Source organism: Antechinus flavipes, chromosome 3 (assembly GCF_016432865.1).
Source record: "Antechinus flavipes isolate AdamAnt ecotype Samford, QLD, Australia chromosome 3, AdamAnt_v2, whole genome shotgun sequence".
NCBI classification, from domain to species: Eukaryota; Metazoa; Chordata; class Mammalia; order Dasyuromorphia; family Dasyuridae; genus Antechinus; species Antechinus flavipes.
In genome coordinates, this window is record NC_067400.1 from 568383478 (window position 1) to 568398965 (window position 15488).

At 47.3% G+C, this 15488-nt stretch overlaps 1 protein-coding gene across 2 annotated transcripts; it reads right to left on the minus strand.

Annotated features, from left to right (window-relative positions):
* Positions 1–562: 562 nt before the first annotated feature.
* On the minus strand, positions 563–11228 carry FNDC5 (fibronectin type III domain containing 5). 2 transcript variants are annotated; one of them, XM_051987872.1, is made up of 7 exons: positions 11124–11228; positions 8614–8912; positions 5895–6010; positions 5301–5499; positions 4364–4456; positions 3337–3466; positions 563–2974 (listed from the first exon to the last, which is right to left on the minus strand). In XM_051987872.1, exons 2-7 carry the CDS (start codon positions 8708–8710, stop codon positions 2923–2925), a joined length of 687 nt encoding a protein of 228 aa, XP_051843832.1. In that variant the 5' UTR covers positions 8711–8912; positions 11124–11228; the 3' UTR covers positions 563–2922. The 2 variants fall into 2 exon arrangements, with proteins under 2 accessions (XP_051843832.1, XP_051843831.1); XM_051987871.1 differs by lacking the exon at positions 11124–11228 and adding an exon at positions 9247–9479 and having other exon boundaries at positions 8614–9029.
* Positions 11229–15488: the final 4260 nt, after the last annotated feature.

The window sequence follows — 15488 nt, forward strand, 5'->3', positions numbered from 1 at the left end:
AACCCCGTCTTTTCCTCACCTAATAAGAGTCATTATCCAACCTTTCAGCCTTCTGTCAGGGGACATCATAATGTTCTTTTTATAGCTTAGAACACCCCACTGGGAAGTCTGAACCAGAGAAAGCAGCTCTACCCAGGAGAGATGGGAGAATTGCTTTAACCCAGGCCAGAGGAAGTACTGACCTATATCCCCAAAAAGGAAGCACTTTGCATTTCCCCATCCAGCGCCTATGTTTTATCTAAAGGCACCAGAAGAACATCATCCAGCAGCCCCAAGCTGGATGTTTTTGCAGCCAGGCTACTGGGCTTGGATTTGGGTGGGGGTGGGGGAGACGCTGAAAGATGATAACAGAACAGCTCTTTTCTCTTCCTTTATGGCACCCCCATCTGTTCAAAATTTCCCTTCCAGCATGGCTAGCAGGCATATGTCTCTCAAGAAGCTGCAGGCCAAGAGGGAGAGAGAGAATTCATCTTCCCTCCCAGCAGCCTCCCCCCATCCTCCTTGACATAACCCTGGCTTACCACCAGCCACTGACCAGGGCATTGACCAGATGACCACAATCTGCCTTTTCATTTTCCTTTTTATTTTACATTAAAAATTGGTTATTGCTCTAACAGTATGGGAGGTAAAGACCTCTTCCCTAAGGAGCCTTGGCTGGAAGCCCCATTCAGCTAGGATGAAAATCACAAGATGAGCGAGGTGGAGAGGCTCCTCTCTTGGTGCAATAGGGAAGCCCTTGATGTGGAGGAGCTCAGCCTTTCACTCCATTTCCACCTCCCCTGGTCACCATTTGAAAGTGAATGGGAAAATGAAGTGGTGGCTGACCTTGGCTAGTGGGAGCCTGGGGATGGGGGTGGGATGGCAGGTGGAACTGTCACTGTGAGCAGCAGCTATGGCCTGGGTGCCGATGTTCTTTCCTGGATTTCAGGGTCCCATACTCATTCTCTAGCAGGAGATATGGGGACCAGTCTTTCTTCACGTCATGATCCTTCACGATCTGGGAAGATGAGGCTTTTTAATATTGCTTTCTGATGCTTCTCCCCCCATTATCAGACTCTTCTTAAGCATCCCTCCTCACTAGAAAGAGGCAGTAGGGAGATCTTTCCTAGCCCAGCTCCCCTCAGGATCCAGAGCAGAATACTGGGGCTCTGTTGACATTTTGAGATGTGGGTGAGATGGCGAACTGAAGAAATGTCCCGAAGCGAGAAGGTGGCCAGGCTTGCCCTGCCCTGCTTGTCTTGGTGCTCAAGCAGCTGCTGAATTTATCAGCTTTGCCAGCCTTCTTGCAGCAGGATCAGCTTAATGCCAGGAAGCTCCCATAACCACCCCGGTGTAAGATGTGAACAGATAATGGGGGCACTTGTTAGATCCATCACTGACAGAACTCTATCAGAGAGAGGGTCAGAACCTCCTTTCCCTTCGCTGCTTAAGGTCTTCCGAAAAGGATTCTGACCTCCCTTCCATCATCTCATATTAGACACAAGGAGCCAAATTGAGGAAAACAGATAGGAAAATGAATGATGAGAAATGGATGAGGTCCCATGGGGGCATCCCCAGACTCACTGGAACAGAGTCTAAGAGTGTCCTACACATCACTTCGGAGATTGTGCGTCACACTCAAACCAACCAGAGTCACTAATGGCTGGGTGGGAAGAAGCAGGGGGGCAGCAGCATCACTGCCAGCTTAGGAGCCCTACCCCTTCCCCGTCAAGTTATTTGAAGGACATGGCTTGGCTAGATTCTAGGTGCTTTCAGTCTAGCAGGCGTGGATGCAGAAAGACTGAAAACATTGTGCATTTTCCAAAAAGGGGAAGTGGTCAGGGAGAGAAGAAAAGGCGAAAACAAAGATTGGCTTCTATGGGCACCGTGTAAAAGGTGCTGTGGTTTCACACAGGAAATGCTAAGAGCTGGTGATCAGGCTGGGTTCTGGATTTGTTTGCTTTTCTCAGGATTTGGAATTTTTTAAGTTTAGTTGCCTTTTCCAGTAGAGGATGAGGAAGGCAGAAGTGGAGCATGCAGCCAGCTGAGTGCTCTCCCAAGCAACAGAACAGCCCTCCCTGTCCCTGCTCCCGGGGCTTTGTGGAGTGGGGGACGGGGAGGTAGAAACAACAGCAAAAGGAAAGAGAAGTGTTGGTTGTCTCCCTGCAGAGAGGGAGTCACACTTCAGTGATGGTCATAAGGGCTTAGATTGGGAGAGAAATGAGAGGAATTGCCAACGCCTAATGAGTAGGCTTTGAGCTGGTGAGAAGTCAGAGGTGGTATACCGATGGGGGGAGTTGGAACAGGCTATGGAAGCCTGGCCCTCTGGGACCGAAAAGCTGGGAACCAGCCAGTCCCTCCAGGCAGTGAATATGCTGGAGTCTCCTGACTGTTTCCCAGCTGCCTGTTTGGGCTATAGCTTCACCCAACTTCTTGGGTGCCCAGGGACATATATCACCCCTCACTACAGTTCTTTCCATTGATCCTTGGTGTGTTGGAGCTCAGGGACCCCTTCTCAGTGTTCCATGACAACCACATCTACTGAGAATATTTTGGGAGCTAGTGAGGAGTCTGGAAAGAGAGAGAGACAGAGACAGAAATAGGGAAGGAGAGAAAGAGACAAAGAGATAGAGACTGAGACAGAGAGACAGAAATAGAGAGGAAAGGAGAGAAAGAGACAGAGAGACACACAGAGAGAGACAGAGAGACAGAGACAGAGATAGATAGAGAGAGAGACAGAAATAGAGAGGGAAGGAGAGAAGAGACAGAGACAGAGAGGCAGGAGGATGCTGCTCCTCGGGGTTAAGCACATTGGAAAGTAGGAGCAGGGACTGAGAAGAAGAAACCCCGTTCTAGGAGTAGGGAGGTGAGAAGGCCGATAGTGTAGAGAGGAGGAGATGGAGAAGACCAGGAGCTGAATGACCATCGTCAGAACAACGATCTCTAGTTCTGTTCTTCCCAGGTGCTCAAAGCCCGGCTGAGCAGGGTTTCATATCTGTTTTATAGAGGAAAGAAATGCCGGATATGGTAAGTGACATGCCCAAATCCTGCAGTCGGCCAGATGCTTTCCCAAACTTGCCCAACCAAGAGTCCCCTTCTTCTCCCTTCTTCCTCCTTCTTCTCTCCCTCCCTCTCCCTTCAATAGCACTGGCCTTTGGCTCCCTGAGGAAGGAGAGGATCCAAGATGAATCTGGAGATTCCCCCAGGACATGGGCTGCAGCCAAGCTGGTCTCTGTCCAGCTGTCGCAGCGCCAGGCCCTGAGCTGACCCCAGGGACATCCCTGGGGAGGTGAACCAGGCCAGCCAAGGCCCACCTTTGTCCCACCTTTGGATCCTTGGGACGGAGTGTGCCCTCACCTTGCTGCGAAGGAGTCCCCCTCCTGGTGCTCTGGGGTGCTGTTCTCCGAGGCGCTCTTGGCTTTTTCCTTGTTGTTGGGTTCGTTGTCCTTAATGATGTCATACTGGCGACAGAATAGGGCAATGACACCTATGGAGCCAAGGGCTGGGGTTAGATTAGCCTGACTGAGCAAGGGCCTCAGCCACAGGACAGAACGTGTGTGTGAGGGAGGATGGAGGGTACTGTGGTTGTCCTGACTCCCCCCAACCTCCCCTCCCCATTAAGAGGCTGTCCACTTGGGACATTTGCCTGGTGCCTTCCAAGAAAGTGGTCTCACATTGGGGGTGGCGGAAGGAGAAGGGGCCAAAAGGAGGGGGACTTGGAGGCCCTCCAAGTGTGTATCTCCCAGCCCGGATGTAGGAGTAGCCAAAGATCCGTGGCTCTTTCGGGAAAGACCAGGCAAAGCATCAGGGACCCAGGCCCAGAGGTGTCTGGAAAGAGCTTGATGTAGGCTTCCACTGCCCTCTCAGAGATCACCACCAGCATCACCACAAACTCAACCTTTCAGTGCTTTCTGGTATATTAACTCTTTCCTTAGGAATATAAAACTCCTTGCCAGCAGAGAGCATTTCTTTTTTTTTTCTTGTATCCTTAGCACCTAACATAAATAAATGCTCAACAAATTTAATTGAATGGAATGGAATTGATAATTCTTTGAGGATGGAACAAATGTCTTTCTCCTCATTTTACACAAGAGAAAGTCAGAAAAATGATGACTTGCCCAATGTCAGCTAACCAGGGAGTCTAAGAGCCAGGTTTGGGCTCAGGTCTCCTGACAGAGACCAGGGCTCTTTTCATGGCAACACGTACCCCTCACACCCCTAATCTCGGGATCCTTCCTTTCCAAGGCAGCCGAGCCCTGGAGGGAGAGGTTTATGAGTGATTCTGAGTGAACCTGACACAGCCCACGGGAAGACAGGGGTTTCAGTCTTGCAGACCCCTTTAGTTCCTCTTCCTTCTTCCCCTCCCTGGAACTGGAAGGCTCACCTGCCCACATGAACAGGACCACCACGATGATGAGCACCTCGCCTGTCCGAAGCTGCTGGCTTTTCATTCCCATCTCCTTCATAGTCACCTCATCTGTAAGGGAGAGGGAGGAACATGTAACCCCAGAAGCCACCCCCACATGTCAATGTGCTCTCCTGTCTGGGCGGGCAGATCCCCTGCCCCAAAGTCTGGGCTCTCTGGAAACTTGCTTCTCAGGAAGGCAACAATGGCAACTTGAGAGATTTGTTTCCGAAAGTCTTCTGCACATTAGGACTATCATTTTTTACAGATGGGGAGAAAATGGCCTGGGAGAGGAGAGGGGACATGCCCTGCCCATAGTCAAACAGGAGATGGCAACCGAATTCAAAGCCAGTCATCTCCTGTCTCCAAGCTCAGTGCTCTTTGCGGACAACGTTTCAGATTTGATGGTCTTATTCTTCACAAAAGTGAGAATGATTGGGCTTCAGAGTCTCTTTTCCCAAAGGTACCTGATGGTGCAGTGGATGGAGCACTGGGCCTGGAATCAGGAAGACGTGGATTGAAATTCAAACTAGAAATTTACCAACTGTGTGATCCTGGGCAAATCATTCCATTTCTCCCAGCCTCAGTATTCTCAACTATAAAATGGGGATAACTGCATCATCTACTTCTCAGGGTTGTTTTGAGGATCAAATGAGATGATATTTGTAAAGCACTTAGCTCTGTGCTTGCACATGGTAGGCACTATACAAGTACTTGTTCTTTCCCTTTCCCTCATCCCCCCACATTGTAATGGAACTGGGGCTCTACCTGAAAATTTCCCAAACCTTGTCCCCATTGACTAGAATGCCTTCCAAGGGCCTTTAAGAATACAAGTCTATGACCTGAGCAAGCTAGTCACTCCTCCAGCCCCTTCCCTCAGCTTCCCGTTCCCCAGTTGTGGCCCTTGAGCTCCTGCCTTTGTTTTTGGAGGCTAACTTCTCAGCCTCTCGAGGGGTCTTGAAGGTGACAGGCTCACTGGCAGGACTCTGGCCCTGGATAGAGATGGCCTGCACGTGAACAATGTACTCTGTGTCCTCTTCCAGGTCCCACAGGGCGCATGAACGCGTAGAGGTGTTCACCTCCTGTATAAATCTCAGCATCCGAACATCTTTCTTCTGCAAAAGCAAAGGCCAGAACCCCTGTACTTGCCAACACTATTTCCTCTAGGCACCCCCTCCTCCATTAGTCTACTGCCTTCAGTTCCTATCCATTCCTTCCATCTCCCTGGATCAAGCTCTTTCCATGCAAGCCCATTTCCTTCCCCTTGTACTCTCTCCAATTCCCTACCTATAGCCCAACAGCAGCCCCACCCCCACCCGTATACTTGGTCACTTCCCCACAGCAACTGCCCAATTCCTACCATGCATCCTTCCCTTCCCACAGCATGCCATCTGCAGGCCCAGTCTCTGGGACTAAAGGAAACCAGTTGCTGCAGCTTCATGCACACACTTCTCCTTCCTCCTTTACTCCTTCCTCATCCCTCCCTCATCCCACCTTATCCCAGATTTACCTGCTGGGAAATTGCAAACCCAATGACCACCTCGTCGTCCAACACATCCCAGCTCACCATAGCTGAATTGGCTGTCAGTTGTTTGACAGTGACATTGACTGGGGCAGAGGGACTGTCTGCAAGAGAGAGGCAGGATTTGAGACAAGAATGGACTCTGAGGCCCAAATTGCCTAATGAACAAGTGTGGACAAGAGGAGAAACTCTCCCACACCCCAGCTCCTAGCTTTCCATGTCTCTCCTCTGCCTGCTTGGGTTCAGCTGAATGGTGGCTCAAATCAGAACTAATGGAAGCCAAGATGTTGAGCAAATAGTCACATCCTTCAGGGCCCCTCTCTGGGGAGCTTATTGAATTGTTCTGGCTTTCTCACCTAGTGATGGACCAAGACTCATGCATACATACAGAGAAAGAAACTGAAGAACAAGGTGCATATAAGTCTGATTTGGATCAGGGCTGAAAAGACCCAGGGCCTAGCTTTGCCATCCTGGCAAAAAGTGGTAGCCATTGGCCTGAGTTGGAAAGGTGAAAGCCATTTCTCAGGAGGGTGAAAATCACAACCAACTCAGCCCATCTGAAGGGCCATCCCCAACTCTGCTTCTAACTGTAGCATGAGGAAGAGGAAGAGGGGCCCATGTTTTTCAGGTTTCCTGCTCTGATTTATTCAGGGATGAGAACCAGAGCCTAGCAGTGGGGGAAATCAAGCTGAACCTTGTTCATCAAAATTGATGGATTTTCTCTAGGATTGGATGGAGCTAAATTCCCTGACCTTGACCCAGCCATGGGATAGAAAAATAGTAGGACCCAGGAGGAGCTAAATCCTACTCCCCATCCCTGGGATTTCTGTATGGACAATAGGGCAAATTCTCCTTCATTTCTGGGAAGGAGAGAGATCAACTGTACAATAGGGCTTGGTACAATCTTTCCTGAGACAATGACCTTTAGCAAGAGGATCAATCCAACTACCCCATAAATCTATTCTCCAGAAGAATGGGGAGAGAAAAGCCTATTAACACAGACACTCAGAAGAGCTTTTAAGTCTACCACTGGGAAGGTAGATTCTTCCTCCCCAAATTTGATATATTGAGAGCTGAGGTAGGATATGGAGAAGAATAGCAGGAATAGAGTTGAGTGAATATTGGAAGATCCCTGATTGGGCTTATCCCGAAGATTTGATCTTTAGTGGGGCATAGAATAAGTGAAAGACTGGATGGGTTTATCTTAAAGTCTAAACAGAGAACAGGAGATTATTTAGGAAAAGTTGGGAAGATCCTTCTGAGAGGAGAGAAGCAGGAATAAAGATGGAGAGAGAGAAAATAAGGGAAGATTAAGAAAAAGGGAAAGAGAAAAGAGATGTAAAGATCAAGAGGTGGAAAGAATAGGATGTAAAGTTAAGGAAGAAAGCAAAAGGGGGTGAATAAAGGCGAGAAGACATGTCTTGTATATTCTTATTCTCCCTTTCCTTCCCAGAAATACTCCTTTACTACTCTTCATTTATTGTGGGTTAAGTGTTAGAGGGTAAAAAGTAAAGGGAGGAAGATTTGGTGGGATTAGGGCACAGAGATTAGAGGAATATAAACTAGGAGAGTTCTCACTCTGCCCCAACTGCTCCCAGACAAAAGGAATGAAGACATCAGGAATGGGGAGACAAGGATCGACTAAGACACATAAAGACAAAGAAACAGAAACAGAGATGAAGAAACAGAAAAACACATACTGAAAAATAGGAGTAAATAAATAGAGGTAAAGAGCTGGGGAGATATGTAGAGATTGAAAGTCAGAAAAACTGAAGCATAGTGTCAGAGGGAGAGATGGAGGCAGGGCTAGTAAGGGAGACAGATGGGAGAAAATCTTCCAAGCAAGGGGACAGACAGTCTTGCATGTGTGTGACATCTTCCTTGACATAACCACTAAGCGAAATATTTCTTCTTTCCGGACTACAGGTATTGATTCACCTCGAGCATCTCAGCCTAACACACACCCTCAGCCCTTTGCCCTATTCCAAGCTCTGAGTCCTGAAGAATTCACTTGAAGGCGTGTTTCTGTGCTGTGCTGTGCTCTCTGTGTGTGTTTGAATACTTTGCAAGTGGGGGGAGGGTAGGGAATGTAGATTGAGTTTATACCCTAGAGCTGAGGGGGAAGGGGAGGAAAGAAGGGGCACACATGGGGTAGCAAAGACTAGTCCTGTGCTCTCTGCTACCACTTTGGTTGCTCCCTTTTGGGCTAGAGAAAGGGTCTTGGATAGCCTGGGAACAAATATCAGGGTCCAGATAAGGGGGGCTCCACGGGAATGTAGGATCAGTGGACTGAAAGATTTGGAGGGCGGTGGTGAAACGTAACAGATCGGGAGGTAGGGGCACAAAGGTAAGGAAGGGGACCGACAGGGCCTGGGAAATGAGGGATTGGAGAGCTAAGGGACAGCGGTTAAATGTATTGAGGGACAGATTGGGAAGGGAAAGCTTGGGCCTGGGGGACAGAGGGTTTGGAAAGACTGGGAGTTGGGGGGGGACAGCGGGCTGAGGAATGGACAAGACGGTATGGGGGACTGAGGGGCAGTCTGCAAATAGAACCCCCTACCCGTCTGCTCTCCCTCTCTCTGATCCCCCGGCTCCTCGCCCCCAAGGGCAAAGGCTGGCTCTTCCCCCCAGTAGAATCCTCCCGGGAGTTAACCCTATGGCTGCCGCAGCCCTCCCGCCCCCGGTCCCGACCCTGCGGGCCCCTTACCCGCCTCCACCAGGCACAGGCTGGCGGAGCTGAGGCAGAGCAGAAGCGTGGCGGGGATGTAGAGCAGGGAGGCGTCCGCCGGCCGGGCCGCCCGCATGGCGGCTCCTCCCTCCGTCCTCCCCGCCGCCTGCTCTGGGACTCAGGGCCGATGGCGCGCCGCCGCCTTCATTTCAGAACCGCGGACAGCAGCTGCGGCCCCAGCTAGCCCCACTGGGCTGGCGCTGCTCGTTTCGCTGCGCTGACGGCTCGGGCTCGGGCTCTGGCTTCGGCTCCGGAGAGGGGAGGGGCGGGCGCCCCCGCTGGAAGGAGGGAGACAGAGGGTAGGGGCCGAGCCCGGCCAGGACGGCGAGGGTCCCCTGCTGCTCAGTGCGGCTCCCTCTCGGCGGCCGGACACCGCGGCTACCTGCGCCGTGAGCCTGGACGGGCACACGAGCTGCCTGAGAAGCTGGCAGAGAAAGCCAAAGGCTCGGTGGCTGTCCCGGCGGGGCCGGAGCCGGGAGGGGGTGGAAGAGGACTGTGCACCCCGCCCCCGGCCCCGCCCGTCGCCTCCCTCCTCCCCTGCAGCCCCTGCTTTCCTCCCGAGCCCAATTAACCAGAACTCTCCTTCCCACAGAGAGCCACCAGCTTTCTGACCTCTCGGGGAGACTCCACCATCTCCCTCAAAACCTCGGTTCGCGGTCAGTCCCTGAGTCCCACTTTCAGGCCTTCAGTGCCCCTCAGCACCTTAGTCACCTCAATAATTCAGCCTAAATCTTCAAAATGAGACTTAATCACCTAAGCTCCCTCAGTAGCTTCAGTTCTTCCATCTTTCAGACCCTTACTTTGGTCCCCTCCACCTCATTTAGCTTCTCAGCTCACTCTCACTCAAACTACTCAGTTCTTGAACCTCTCATTCCTTACTCAGTCTCCTCAATTATTCTACCACCTCTTCCTTCCCAGTATTCCTCAAAATCTTCAGCCTCTGGACTCTCCTTCTTCCTCTTAGCTCCTTATCCACAAAATTCAAAGTGTCCTTGCAGCAAGGACTTTGCCCTCTACCCTTATTTTTATGTGTGTTTTCTTTCAGAGGGGGCGAAAATGGTGTCGGTAGGGAGAAAAATAACATCCGGACTTAGAGGAATACAAAATTCCCTTGATTCTTTTTAACAACCGCCCCCATTCCCACCCATCCTAGCCTATGCATTCAAAACTTCCTGTTTTTGATACAGGCAAAATCCAGAGTCCACCAGCGATCATGAAGCCCTTTTTACCCCCATCACATGTGATGCTTGACCTCTGAGTGTGGTCAGAGAGAGGAGAGGATGATGAGAGGAGAGATGGTTTCCTGGGCACCTGGGTGTTAAGGGCTACAGTATTCCAGGGAGATATTATGATGCAGTGGGAAAAGAATGAGATTTGGAGCTAGAGGGCCTGGGTTAAAATTCTACTCTGCTATTTAACTACCAGAGTGACTCTGAGTAAGTTGCTTCTCTCTTAGGCTCCAGTTTTCCTTTCTGTAAAAAGAGGAAGCTGGACTAGATAATATTTAAAGCCCTTCCAACTCAAAATCCTCTGAATCATAAACAATTCACCTGAAAGAAGCTAGGTGGCAGAGCCCATAAAGCCCTAGAGTCAGGAAGGCAAGTTCAAATCCTTATTTTCTGTCTCATTTTCTTCAATAGTAAAATAGGGCTAATGCTAGCACCTACTTCATAGGGTTGTTGTGAGAATCAAATGAGATCATATTTGTAAAGTGCCTAGCTCAGTGCCTGGCACAGAGTAAGCACTTAATATATGCTTGTTCTTTCCCCTTTTCCTCCTGAAAATTGGAACCAAGTAGCCCTTGGCTTACTTGCACAAACATCCCTTATTTATCCCAAATCAAGGGAAAACATTTCCCCCAGAAGCCTCTGTTTTTTTGGGGCCATGCCCTCTTCTCTCAATGGCTGTCTCTACATATACTAAAAAAAAAAAACAGCAGGAAGCTTCCCACTTACTCCCACCTCCCCTTTTGATTTTGTTTGACTCTCCCTTTTCTGGAGACTAAAGATACCTTTGGAGAAGAGGGCAGCTCTTAAAGGACAAAGAAGTTCAAGGGTGAAGATGAGTTTGCTATCACTAGCATGGTCTGATTTTAAAAGAATGGTTGTTTCCTTCCACCCCTCAATGTCACAGTACCAGATATTTCACCATTAGCTATTCATTTCTTTGGGCTATGAAAATTTTCTGGTTTTCCAGGGTCTGAATATCTTAGACTTATAGAACAGCTGACTTAAAAGATATCTTAGTTACAAACTTAAAAAACTTCTTCGTTTGATAAAGTTGGACAAGAAGGGCCATTGGAGAGAGATGGTCGGGAGCTAGGATGAATATTTAGGAAAGAGCAGGGCCCAAGGATTAAAAGAGGGGCAATGATTTTGTTTTATGAGCCCCGAAGGGGAGGAGAGAAGAGAAAGAAAGGAGGAGAGCAATAGAGGATAGTAGGGGCCTATCTTTTTACCTAGGCCCACCCTCGCGTCCTCACTACACACCTTTTTTCCTGGTGGGATGTCTGGTCTGAGTCCGGAGTCCGGAGCTGGGCTTGGGTTCCAGATTCTAAGCTCCAGTATCTGAGCTCAGTCTGACTGTCTCCCTCAGTCTCTCCCTGGTCTTGCAGCTGTTGTCTCATCCGCCTCTGACACCCCTTTCCACTACTCAGCCCCGCCTGCTGTGCCCCCTGCCAGCAGGCGTCCTGGGGAAGTCTGGAAAGCAGTGGGCAGGGCACTGGGACAGCTGAACCAGGACGGGCCCTCAACCTGAAGAACTGGCCAAACAGGGGTCAGCAAAAAGTCAATGCATTTGTCTCTCAGCCTCCTGTTCCGGCTGGGGAAGGGATCAGGGTGAAAGCAGATGTCCAGTATTGCTCTGGGGAGGCACAGAGCTCAGCTGCCACCTACAGGCTCTCAGAACTCTTGTCATATGCACTTACTGCAGGAGTCAAAGAAATATGAAAAGTTCCAGGGCCCACTTCCCTCTTCTTACCAGCAGTATGAAGATGACTACTCACGATGCAAATTAGATTGGCATTTATGTAGTTTCAGGTTTGCAAAGCACTTTACACGTGCTATTTGTTTTGGTCCCCACAATCCTGTAAGGTAGGTGCTATTATTATTTTACAGATGAGGAAACTGAGGCTGGAGGTGGTTAACTAACTTACTCTGCAGCTAGTGTCTCAGATCTTCCCTAGTCTAAGTCCAATCCTCCATTCACTGCTCCATTGTCATATAAATGACATTTCTATTTCTATATAAGATCTACAAAACCTTTTCTTTATTAAAACTGTGGTGGGCAATGCTGGCTTTATTATCCCCCTTTTACTGATAAAGAGACATGAAGTAACGTGTCCATTGTCACAGAGTCAGTGGCAGAGCTGAAACACAGTTTTGTGTGTTTTCTGACTCTAAGTCTTACTGAATTTCTACTACATCATTTTACCAGGGATCCAAAAGTCAAGTATTCTAACTCCCAATCCTGTGTCCTTTTCTCTCTAATGAGTGAATGGTTGTTAGATATGAAGTGGTGGAGTTCAAAGGAAAGTCTACAGAGAAAATGGATTTGATCTGTTCTTCAACCTCAGCCAGCTTTGGATGCTTTCATGTGTCTCCAGAATTGATAGCCATTTTAGACTTACTTTTTCTTTCCTTTCCTTTTTTCTTCCCCCCTTCCTTCTTCCCTCCTTCCTTCCTCCCTCTCTCTCTCTCTCTCAACCTCCCTCCTGCCCTTATTCCTTTCCTTTCCTTTCCCTTCCTTCCTTCCTTTCTTCCTTCCTTCCCTCCTTTGTCTCTTCCCTTCACCCTCCCCTTCTCCCTTTCTTTTTCATTTCATTTCATTTCTTTTCTTTCTTTCTTTCTTTCTTTTTCTTTCTTTCTTTCTTTCTTTCTTTTCTTTCTTTCTTTTCTTTCTTTCTTTCTTTCTTCCCTCCCTCCCTCTTTTCTTTTCTTTTCTTTCTTTCTTTCTTTCTTTCTTTCTTTTTTTTTTTTTCTTTTCTTTTCTTTCTTTCTTTCCTTTCTTTCTTTTTCTTTCTTTCTTTCTTTCTTTCTTTCTTTCTTTCTTTCTTTCTTTCTTTTTCTTTCTTCTTTCTTTCTTTCTTTTTCTTTCTTTCCCTTTCTAGAGTAGAAATACAAAAATCAAAACACGGAAGCTTTAACCTATTCTGTTTTTCTGATCTGGCCCAGTCCATTCCATCTTGGGTAGCCAGGGCATGACTACTTTTGGTACAAGGTACTCTGTACATCTGAACTCCTAAAAATCAACTCTCACGAGCCTTCACAAATGTGTTTACTTTTAATTGTCATACAGAGTGCATTATTAGCTCAAAGCAAAGGCATTTACTGAAATGGAATAATATGATTAAGAGCAATACAGTATCTCCTCCTTCCCCTTCTTATAAACCTGGTGCACATTCTATCAGATATATACCATGTAAGCAGGGAAAATACAGACATTATGAGTACCTGAACACATATGACCAAGACATGTTTAAGAAGAGAAAATGTATGTGTCTGATGCTACAGGATTGCTAATGTGCTTACACTGGTCTGGCTGCCTTTAATTTCAGTCTCTATTCCATTATGGACACTTTCAGCTAATGGCTCCCATTGGTTAAATATTGGCTTATGCTATTGCTGTGCAGTTGGAAAGAACTGGAGATTACATTCTAGGATAGGAGTTTTCCAATTCTTTTGTGTCTTTGATGAAGCCTGGTGAAGCTTATGGATCCCTTCTCAGAAGAATCTTTTAAAATGCATGAATTAAAATACATAGAATCACAAAGGAAACCAGTTATATTGAAGCATAGTTTCTATATATATTTAAACTCATGTTTATAGGTCCTAAGGTAAGAATGCTTGCCCTGGGAGCAAAAAAGGTCTCAGCTCTAGGCCTTTCTTCTCTCAAGCTAGATCTCAGCTCTGGGTGTTGGGTTTTCTCTCCTTTTACCAACTTCTCTCAACCTTGTTGGACTCTGTGGGAGGACCTTCTCTCTTGAATGTTGTCATGTGCTTTTGTTGCAAGATAGCATGACCAATGATGGGGAAGGAAAGCAAAATCATCTCTCTCTCTTTGCTAGTTTCTCTAAGAGGCTTAAAGCAAAAGGTGAAGAGCAAACTCAAGAGCTCAAGATTCTTCTCTCTAGTTGACTGCCTTAGAATGGTGTTCATTTCTTAATCTTTTTGTATTTTTTGAATTTTTTTTTGCTGAGGCAATTGGGATTAATTAACTTGTTCAGGGTCACATAATTAGTAAGTATTAAGTGTCTAAGGTCAGATTTGAACTCACATCCTCCTGACTTCAGGGCTGGTGCTCTATCCACTGCACCATCTAGCTGCCCCCTTCCCACATCATAATCTAATCACAAAAGAAATGCCTGTTACTTTCAGCCAATCTCTAGGAGTTCCCTGAATACAGCAGAGTTGCTGATGGAAAGTGGGGAGCTACTTGGAAATTTCCTAGAAAGGAAAACTCTGGGGGGAAGTTTAGCACTCCACTGTCCAATTCTCCAAGAAGAGGGAAGACTTACTTCAGACACTCAAGGGGAATTGTATGAGGATTTCTATGAAGAAAGAACTTACAAATCCTGCAGTCTCAAGAATTCTGAGTTATTTTCATGAATTATTTTCTTTTGTCATACATATACTCTCTACATGTGTCTCACTACCATTGTTCTCCAAGTCTGTGCTCACTCGTTCCATGCTAGTGAGATTTATGTAAAGAATGTTTAATTGCTAATATAATGCTAATTGAATTATTTAATATTGTGCTTAATACCTACCATTTTTACTATATTGTTTTAGTAAATGACCTTGATCAAAGTTAATTAAGTCTTCTGCTTAACTGTTTATGGGAGGAGCACCAATGGGGGTTGGGGGTTGGGGGCTATCTAGTGGAAGGAGTAGCCACCTGCAGGATTACATTTAGAAGCAAAGGTAGCAATTACCTTCTGGGAACCCAACCTTTGAGTGAGTGTGAGTTAGAGTACTATTTTAAAGGAGATACTCTATACTCACATTGAACTTTCAGTCCATTAATGATCTCAGGGCCCCATTTTACTGTGTCCCAGAGCCATAGGCAGAAAACACACTAAATGTCTGTTCAGATTAGGACATAACAGACATCTAGGTACAGTGTGATGCTGTTGCGGGGTGGACTGACATGGGTGAAGGGGTAGTAAGCCAGGTCTGGCCAGGAAGGGGTGCTGCCAGTAGTAGGGGATTGGAAAGAGGGAACAGAGGAAGCCGCCATCTGGTATCTTCCTATTTTTCTAATTATTCTTGCTAAATAGTCACTAGGCTCAGTTGTTTTCATGCTGCTGAAGAAATAAAAGTACTGTCAATATCCCTCTAATTTTCCTCACCCTGGGGCAAAGGCCCGCCCTACTTACAGCTGTTAACCCCCCTCCCCCCAATCTTTTTCAAAAGAACTATTGTCTAAGGGATGATGAAATGTGCTTTCCACTTCTCAACAAAGGGGAGATGGAGTAGAGATGCTCCAGGAGAGGCACATTTTTAGACAAGGCCAATGGGTTGATTTGTCTTACTTGGCTTTACTCTTTGTTAAAAAGGAAGGTTTATATTTCAGGGTTGGGAAAGGGAATTGGTGGGTAGCTACAGTGATGTAAGAAAATAAGAAAAAAAGAGCCCTTCAATGAAACATCCCACCCAAGTCTCCCCCACTCTGTACTTGTTCTATTCATTTTTTGAATCCAAATTCAGGACCTTGGAAGATGAAAACAGATGGGGATAGGACCTGTGATATTGCTGACATAGAGAATTCCTAGCTGAGAAAACTTCCTCTGTGAATGTAGGCCTTCACCTCCTGGTCTAGGGCAGAGAAAGCTTAAACTTGCCCAGTGTTGGCAG

What these genes read in the sequence shown, in the direction of transcription:
- FNDC5 (XM_051987872.1), bottom strand. Translation starts at nt 8,710, where the DNA reads ATGCGGGCGGCCCGGCCGGCGGACGCCTCCCTGCTCTACATCCCCGCC. An exon ending in GGTTTGCAATTTCCCAGCAG is followed by an intron (nt 5,500 to 5,894) that starts GTAAATCTGGGA and finishes TTGCTTTTGCAG; the next exon opens with AAGAAAGATGTTCGGATGCT. An exon ending in GGGGACTCCTTCGCAGCAAG is followed by an intron (nt 2,975 to 3,336) that starts GTGAGGGCACAC and finishes TCTATAAAACAG; the next exon opens with ATATGAAACCCTGCTCAGCC.